We start from the raw sequence: 9,334 nt of genomic DNA on the forward strand, positions 1-9,334 counted from the left end.
CCCTCCTTGCCTACGAGACCAATTTCTTCTACTGACCTAGAAAGAACGCTCTCCTGACTCATGTCTTCTTTCTGAGCTTCAGAGTGCGCCCAGCAAAAAAAAAAAAGTTCACGTCACTCTATGGCCTGAGGATGTTGCACTTAAGGGCCCCATCTCCCTCTTTGGTTTCAGGTTTCTGGAACAAATCAAGAGAATTCAACTGGAAAACCAAGACTAGAAGACTCTCTTTTCTTCAGACAACAGGCAGAAGCCAAAGAGAGACCAGGGATTCTTGGAACACCTGTTTTCCCTTTGGAGGACACAAAGTTCTTTTGGGAGACAAAGGCAGTTCAATATGGCAGCAGGACTGAGAGGACATGAGGGAGCCATTACCGTGATTTGGTGACAGTTCTTCAAAAGGCAGTGTCTTAAGGAAAGCTGGATCAAGGAACTCCTGAACTTTGGGTTGCATTAAGTGAAAAGTCAGCATGGCTCAGGTAAAAAGCTCTAAAGTCCTCCTTCAAGATCACTGGGAAGCCTCTTTGCAGTTACACTCTTGAATGCTGCCCTAGTCAACAATATTGACCAACCCAGTGAGCCAAGCTCTGTATTAAACACCAGGGGGAGATCTAGAGGAAGGAAAGGAGACAGGCCACAGCCCCTGCCTTCAGGGAGCTTCCAGTCAAATGAAGGAGGTAGGCTATACTGCATCACAGGCACTAATGAAACTTTTGCAAAGCAACATGTACTCAGTGTGCATTTGGTACATTAAGTGCTGAGGGGCATAAAAGAGTACATAGTCTGGTGAATGCTTCGTTTGTTGTTGTTTTTTTTCCAACAGGAATTTATTGAGCTCCTGTTACATGCAAGGCATTGTGCTGGGAATACAAAGATGAATAAGATTGTTCTTGTCCCCAGTAAGCTTCCAGGCTACTTGGGTTTGGGGGGAAGGGACGGAAAGACGGTCTATTATTTTTATATTCACAATGCCTTGCATAGTGGCTGACTAGTAGTAGAGACTGAAACTGTTGGTTGAAGGAATGTACAAAAAATAGACATATATACACCGCAGAGTGATACTTCTGCCTAGATGGAAGAAGATGAAGCTTGAAGAATGCAAAGGATTTTGCTAGATTAACAGAGAAGGACAATCAGACAAGGGATACTATGTAGACAGAGGCTTAGACTAAAGGAGAATGTGAGGAGGTACAAGGTGTGCAGGTAGTTTGGTAGTTACGAAGCAAAGGATTTAAATGGGTATAATTTGGGAGATAGGGTAGATAATGTTGGTGGGGGGTGTTTTCCTGGAGAAGTAAGCAGAGTATGACCCCAGGGCCTTTTATGCCTTCCTGAGGAATTAGATCTTATTTATAGGGAATGAGGCCTCCCTAAATAATGTTAAGCAACAGAGTAACATCAAATCACTATGTTTAGAAGGTAATTGTCATTGTGCAAGTGGAGATGGATTGGAGGGACAGGATGACTAGATAGCCTGTTGTAGTCATCTAGGTAGAAAAGCTTTGTGCACACATTCCCAGAGCTGCTTCTAGCTTTCTTCCAGGGAACCTCCCCTACCAGTCTCACCAGGATGGCAGCCTGATTATAGTATAATTGGCTTTCTTCCAGCTGCTTCTGCATGCACAGCTTCCTCCTTTCCCTGCAGAGTAGAAACCCTTTGGTTTCTTCTTCCTTTGTCTGTTTGCGGCCCATTCTACAACATTAAGTTCACTCTTATTTTGAAAAGATTGCCTTTCACTAAACACTAACTCTGCTAAGCACTGCCAAGCATTTTACATTTTAGTTTAGTTCTCATCAACTCTATGAGAATAGGCACTATTTATTTAGCTTAAAAAGTGGAATAACTTGCCCAAGATTACAGTACAAACAGCAGTGATAAGATTTTTGATTCTGGACCTTTCACTCCAAAGTGTCCCTGAAGGTGGGAGAAGGGATTCCAAGATACACTGATCATTTATAAAGAAAGGAATTTTTTTATAAATTTGGGAGTTTACTGACCAACTATTTTAAGTTTTTTTGTCAGTAAAAGAAACATATCGAGTGATACTAAACAAAGTCAATTTGAAGAATGCAGCAGTGAAAATAGGTTATTTGCTTAAATATATCTTGTTTAAGTAACTTGTCAACTTTATGTGGAACAGAGAATATGAAAAAATGTAGATATGCATACATATAAATGGCCTAAGGAGTCAAAAGAAATTGTTTATTCAACTTCAGAATCCTTCCAAGTAGTTTGATTTTTACATCTGCTGTAACTGACAACACTTATTAATATTTAAAGAGAAATAACCTCTGCTGGGTTTCTGATCTCGTGACTAAAAGGCTCAGGGGTCACTCCAGTTAAAGTGGGCTAACTGGGCTGCACGAAATAACCACACAAGAGAGACAATACCTTTTTCTTTGGGGTCACTGTGACAGCTCCTCTGACCTTAAGGGTTCACAGAAAGAGAATGAGAGCACTCGCTGACCCCTTTTATTGAGGATAAACTATTCAAATGAGGCAAGGGGTCAGGTTTCAGGGGGCTGAGTATCTTCATGATGTCCACTGTCAGCAGATTGACTGACACCTGGGTAGGCCACACCCAAGGGCACAATAAGAGAAGGGGACACATATAAGGCACTTCCATGGGAGATTCTATCCTAAACCTGGCAAGGGGTTATATTACAAAGGAACAAATGAGCATAGCTTCACTCATGGGGCTGTAGCAAGACACACCCATGCACGAGACATCGACCCTCAGACCCAAGAAGGGCGGGGAAAGCTCTGCCACATTTCTGCGACTGAGCGCCTCAGCACCCAGCTGAGGAGTGTAACTCAGTCACATGTAAGGTTGGTCTCCCACAAACCTCCTAGAATATATAGTTGGTACCAATAAGGTCTGCCAATCAGAAATGGGCTCTGAAATTGAGAGCTTTTGAGAGAGAGGAGAAAAGTCCTCTAGACATTTCCCATTTCAGTGGGTAATATTGACACATCTCATATCCACTCAGTGTTAAGGCCTAGAAATACTTTCAAAGTAATTTGTAGCCACATACACTGTACTTAGCACAGTACTGCTGACAAAGGTGTTGATACTGCTTGATTATTAACTTCATGTGTGTTTTAATGCTGAAGAACAGCAGAAAAGGAACTGGTGAGATGAGTTGGGGAGGATCTTGAAGGAAGGAGGGTTTGGCAGTGAGGAGGGCTGCTCCCTGGAGAGAAGCAATTTGTCTGTAGCTGGGTGTAAAAGGCAGTTCTATAGAAGATGGCAGCCTGTTTTTGCCCTGACTTGCCAGGTGATCTGACACCTCCTCTCCTTTCAACTTAGGCAAGTCTCCTGGCTTGTGAAGGCCTAGCAGGTGTGAGTTTGGTTCCCACTGCAGCCAGCAAGAAGATGATGCTGAGCCAGATTGCCAGCAAGCAGGCCGAGAATGGCGAGCGGGCAGGTAGCCCTGATGTGCTGAGGTGCTCGAGTCAGGTACAGCACTTGAGTCCACTGTGGTGCTTGGGGTTCGGGTGGCCCAAGCTTTGTGCCAGGAGACATCAAGCTTTGATTCCTCAGCGCTTCTGTTTAGGAAAGTGGGAAAAGGGAGTACAGCTGGGGAATGAATGAATGCAGATATTTTAGAAAATTGAGGAAGGTCTTTTTATACAACAACCCCTTGAGACCAAGGACATGGAGAGAAACAGAAGAGTACTTTTTCTAAGCCTTTGGAGCAGGTGGTTACCTGTCATTTAAAAATTGTCAGAAAGTAGTATCTGGTCTCTTATATTGTGTTCTGAGATGGACTGTGAGTTTAGGTTTGATTTGTCTTCAAAGGGCCACCGAAAAGACAGTGATAAGTCCCGGAACCGGAAAGATGATGACAGCTTGGCTGAGGCTTCTCACTCAAAAAAGACTGTTAAAAAGGCAGGTAATGGGGTAATCCCCCAAACCAGTACAGTTTAGTAATGGGGTAATCTTTTCTTTCCACTGTGATTCTCCCTGGAACTTTCCCTAAATGCTTTCATCCTTCATAGCCAATGTGTATCCCCTGATTTCACCCAGAGTCCACTTTAGTAGTTAATACCTACCCTTGCTGAAACATCTTTGGTACAGGTCAGGGAACATGATTTATACTGTTCCCTAGGGCAGGGACAGACTAACTCCAGCTCAGGTCATGCTCAGACTGTTGAGTGTAACAAGACAGGCATCTTACCCACTCCACCTCCTTCCCCAGAGGAACTCTTAACCCTGAGGAATGTGGGAGATGTTGGCATCTTTAGATATCATCAGAGAGGTTCTTCATCCAGCAGCTGAAAATGGACCCAGAGTAGAATGGTCTCTAGGAAGAGGGCAGAGGAATAGCCTCATGACATGCCTGATTGTTGCCCCCAGGTGGTGGTAGTGGAACAAAACGGTTCTTTTCAAGTAAAGATTCCAAAAAATTTTATTTGTGAACACTGCTTTGGAGCCTTTAGGAGCAGTTACCACCTCAAGAGGCACATCCTTATTCACACTGGTAAGTCTCTTGTTTATATTCACAGGGGGAGAATAGTCTATAACTTTTGTTCTGTGATGAGATATACCTGTTTAGTTGGGTTTACCTTCCAGGGGAAGCATTAGAAATGGAGGAAGTGGATAAGTAAATGAGGTATAAAGAGTGCATAGCTCTGTTTCTGGTGTCACTGAGACCAGCAGTTTTGGGGATCTCTCCACTATATTATAGTTTAGATGACTAAGAAGATAGCTGGAACCATGTCCCTACCACATATACCTCTTGACATTCACTTCTGTCTCCACCTGGGTTAGGTGAGAAACCATTTGAGTGTGATATATGTGATATGCGATTCATTCAGAAGTACCACCTGGAACGCCACAAGCGTGTACACAGTGGTGAAAAGCCTTACCAGTGTGAACGGTGTCATCAGGTAAGGCTCACACGTCATCCAGCCCCATTACGGCTCCACACGTAAAGTTCCTTACCCAAGAACCAGGGCCAGGCCCCACTCCTGCCACCCAGTGTTCCTTGCCATAAAAGATGAACCTCAGGATGAGGTTCATCCCTCTGGCCTCATGCAGCTGCTTAGGGGGAAGGGTTAGAATATTAAAATAATAATAGCCTTTCTTGAGCACTTAATCTGTGCCAGGTACTGTGAGAACATACTTTACATAGATATTTTTTGTTTGTTTTTTAGTAAATCTTCACATTAACTCCATAAAGTAGCTGTGTCGTCCTCATTTCAATTATGGGGAAATTGAGATTCAGAGAAGTTAAGTTTTCCAGGGACACAGCAGATCAAGGGCAGAGCCTGGATTCAGTCCGACTTGAGAGCTCCTGCACTTTGGAGGAAGAGATGTAATCTTTGCCCTGAGGTCAGCATCTGATCTGATGAGAATGTCAATGCCAGGACCAAAACAAGACAAGAACAAAAGATGAGAATGATAGTGGTAACACTTCCTGGATGCTTTGCTAGGTCTCGAGCTTTGTTCTGCACTCTTACATGGAATCTTCCAAATGCTAGAGTGAAAGTCCCATGAGGGCAGTGACTGTCCTTCTCACTCTCCACCCTGTCCTCAGCCCCAAGAACTGTACCTGCTTTGAGATAGATGCTCAGTAATATTTGATGAACAAAGCAGCTATGGTGTGAGTAAGAACATTTAGCCTCATCTTACAGATAGAAGAGTGTGCAGATTCAGGGCTATGAAATAACTTGCCAGGGTCACACAGCTCCTAAGTGGTAGAGTCAGGATTCGGTGCCAGGGGCTCTGGCTCCAACAACTGCTTTCTTAACCACTGTGCTTGTGTCATCTGCACATGTTGAGAGGAAGTAGAATATGACATATGCCTTCTATGTGGTGAAGGAGCTTGTTAATGGGCCACTGAGTTTTTCCTCCCTTTTTTCTCAGTGTTTTTCTCGGACAGATCGATTACTCAGACACAAACGGATGTGCCAAGGGTGCCAGTCGAAGACTTCTGATGGGCAGTTTTCTCTTTAGGCACAAGGGGTCCTGGGTGGTGGGAGTGATCAGAAGAATCTACAGAAGAGTGCACACCCTTTCTGGTCTGATGGTCCCACCACCACCCCATCTGAATCTGTCCCCCTCCTGGAGGAGTGGACCCAGGAGACCAGAAGATTGCATCGGGACAGTGGCTTCAGAGCCTCAGCTCTGTAAATAATCTGAGACTATGAGTATCTCGGGGAAGTTCCTACAGCATTCCTGGGTAGGGGAGCTAGTCCCTGGACCCTTGACTGAGGTCATAAGTGAGGACTCAAGGTACAGGACCAAGACTGAAGTATGGCTCCCACAACCTTGGACTCCAACTGGCAGCTGAAATGGAAAAGATTGGGAAAGGGGATTTGTTTGTTGTGTTCTTATTTTTGTTTATCCAAAAGCAATTTCAGCAGGTAAACTATGGACACAGGTAATCTGGAGGCTTAAAGTCCTGATCCAGAAGCAAGGACTGTGGCTAGTCCAGCCCTACCCCAAGATTGAGTTATAGTAGATCCTGAACGTTCCACAGTCCTGCACCTCACCTCCTATTTGAAGGAGAATAGGATCAGGGATGGCAGCTGAGCTTACTTTGACTTTCTTATACACTGTAGGGACAAAAGTGAAGACAGTGGGAGGAGCAGACAAGGGCTGGGTCCAGGAAGAGTGAAGAGTACTGCTTACCTCCTCAAGAGCAAGAATGTGCCCATGGGTGTTGTAATGGCCCATGTTGCACCATTCGTGATGGGATCAGCTCAAGTGCCTTCTGGAGGAAACTTGGGTGACAGTGGTCCATGAAGCCCTTTCCTTCTCTCTGGGCAATTGGTCTTGTATATGGTTTATGGCTACCTCACTGTCATTGACTCCTAAAGCCAGACAGAGGTGTTGAGCAGGGAGTCAAGGATGTTAAAGTGGGTTCTCTTCTTGTGTCCTCTAAGGAAAACCCAAGACTAGTCCCAAATTGGCTAACAGTACTTAGAGAAACAGGAATTGGAGCCCTGACGTGACTGTTGTGCAGGAGGAGCAGTTCTCCCTGCCCAAGTCCTGTATTCAGGTAGAGGAGATAGGAGCCTGGCCTTGTGTCCCAAAGAACAAGAATTTGGCTCCCTTCTAGATGGCCATTCCTACCCAACAAAGATGGGGAGAGAGGGATGCTGCAGAGGAAGGACTGCAGGAAGAAACCTAATTAGGTTTCATTCTTAACCGTGCTTCTTGCTCCTTTCTGCTCCACCACTCTTCACCTTCAGGAAAGTGATCAGATGAGTGTGTGGTATGTGAGTGCTCACGTTTGTGTGCTTGGAGGAGATGGCATGTTGTTGAGCCAAACCCTTCTATCACCCTCAACTTAGAGGAGGATGTGCATAAAATAGCCTCCTGCCCAGAACTGAAGGGTGCTGGGGTCCCAGCAGGAGCTGAGGAACTCTTACTTAGGGAACAAAAAGGCTTTGTTCCAGAGGAGGTTTTTTAGACTGATTCAACAGGATGGTGGTTAGGATGTTTCTAACCCAAGCCAGGGCTTGTAAACATGAATTTTCTACGGTGAAATAAAAACAAACAAAACTCTCCTTATGCTAACAAAAGGATCCTTATGGAAGGTTCTGGGATTTGACTCCATGTGGTCTGCATTTGGAGGTAGGGCGCTGTCAGGTGTAATCATGAAAACAAGGTGAACTTGAGCACCAAGCTGTCAGTGGGGATCTAGGATGAAACTTTCGGGAAGTATGGTTTCATTGCCCAGAAAATTCTTATAGGGAATAAACAGTGGCAGCAATCTCTGAGAGGGTTGGGGACAGGGGTCCTCCATTTCCCTGAGGTAGGGGTATTTCAGGGAAAAAAAAAAAAAAAGAGACCTGGCACCCTTTAGCTTTTGGAGCACAGCATCTGAGGTTTTGGGGAGAGATGTTTCCCACCATGTGTTGCCCTAGCTTTGTGCTGACACTCCCATTTGACATGATCCAGAACCTAAATCTTGGTCCTCAGATCCTTGCCATGGTCCCTGCAAGGAAAGGGCCAGCCCCCTACCTATTACAGGGCTTTGCTGTGGCTGGGATTTTTCTATTAAATTTAACTCTGGGAAGGAAGATACCTTGAGAAAGCTGTCCTTTTGAAAGTGGGAACTCTCCCTGCCACTTGGAGCTGATCTGTTTGAAATGTAGAGAGAATCACATGAGTGATGTGTGCTTCTTTATGTTCAAATGCTTGTGCTAGTCAGAATGTCCTTTGACACACACACCTCAGATCTGGCCACCTGCCTTGGTGGGTGGAAGTAAGAGTTTCTGAGCAGTGCAGATGGCCATACCAGAACCATTCCTGCTGAGGCTTGGGAATGGTGATTAGTCCAGTTCACGTGCTGATGTGGGGCAATTGATGTGTGAAGAGATGAGCAAAGGGATGAAAGGAGTGAGCACCCACAGGCACAGGAGCCCTGATTCTACCCCATGGAATCCATAGAATTGGGACTGCTGCAAAGGCTCCTGGGCCCAATACCCCACCCCTCCTCTGCAGGGTTGGGGCTAAGCACTGGAAAGATGCCTCAGGTGTGTTTGGAGTGAGGGGAAATGGAGATAGGGCAGGCTTTTAGAGACCAGGATATGGAGTTGGAGGACCTAGGAAAGAGTAGTGCCAGTTCCTGGGTAAGCTCCTGCACCAGGCCATATCAACCCTGCCCTTCTCATCTTTTCCGTCCAACCCCAGCAGCCTCTTTTCATCACTTAGCTACTGATTGTGCCCCACAGCTTGACATTGGAGGGTTAAAGGAGTGCAGTCCCAACACAGCTTTTAGCCCTCTTCCCAGATGCTCTTTGCCTCTACTGTGGCCCTAGGGCTTTTATCTTCAATAATCCCCCTCCTATCCTTCCTCTCCACCCTTTTTTTTTTTTTAATATACTTATTTTGCTATGGGGGTGGGGACTATCAAATGAACAAGATCACTTTTAAATGGTAGTTTTTATAAGATGTTATAAACTTGTATCTTTTTACCATTAAAGTGCAGTGTATGTTCCTTCGTGATATATTTCGGATATTTAAATAAAAATAGTGGGGCTTTTCTACATTTCATCTCCTCTTTGGGAAGACTGTCTTTTGGGGAAAGCTTTTTTTTCCTGCAGAGAAGCAAAGAGTAGAAGCAAAAACTGCATGTGTTCTGACAGCAGGACAGAATGTCAGACACCAGTAGAAGCAGTGTCAGTGTGATTGTTTCCTTATTTGTGATCATCATCAGTTACCTGAGAATCCAGGCCCCTCTGGCCCAGGGAGGTGGAGCCAATTGTTTCCAAGCTACTTCCTGCCCTCAAGTGGCCAGAGGAGAAATGGACTTTAGCTTTTGTAGGCTCGGGCTGAACAGCCTATTTTGGCCTTGGTGGGCTGAAGCAAAGTGACAG

The 9,334-nt window shown here is 45.1% G+C and overlaps 1 protein-coding gene across 3 annotated transcripts in view; it reads left to right on the forward strand.

The window, feature by feature from the left end:
• Znf740 (zinc finger protein 740) overlaps positions 1–9,004 on the forward strand; it is a 9,785-nt gene extending 781 nt beyond the window's left edge. Inside the window, exons 2-7 of one of the 3 annotated variants that reach the window (XM_046435670.2) lie at positions 172–674; positions 3,309–3,458; positions 3,801–3,890; positions 4,359–4,482; positions 4,773–4,891; positions 5,871–9,004. In XM_046435670.2, the coding sequence (XP_046291626.1) occupies positions 666–674; positions 3,309–3,458; positions 3,801–3,890; positions 4,359–4,482; positions 4,773–4,891; positions 5,871–5,960 (582 nt within the window). In that variant the 5' untranslated portion in view covers positions 172–665 and the 3' untranslated portion in view covers positions 5,961–9,004. The other 2 variants (XM_046435669.2, XM_058576331.1) reach the window with 2 other exon arrangements.
• The last annotated feature ends 330 nt before the right edge of the window (positions 9,005–9,334 follow it).

The sequence above is a fragment of the Marmota monax genome, unplaced genomic scaffold (genome assembly GCF_021218885.2).
Source record: "Marmota monax isolate L192 unplaced genomic scaffold, Marmota_monax_Labrador192_F-V1.1 WCK01_AAM20220418_F8-fsc00012, whole genome shotgun sequence".
Taxonomy (NCBI): Eukaryota; Metazoa; Chordata; class Mammalia; order Rodentia; family Sciuridae; genus Marmota; species Marmota monax.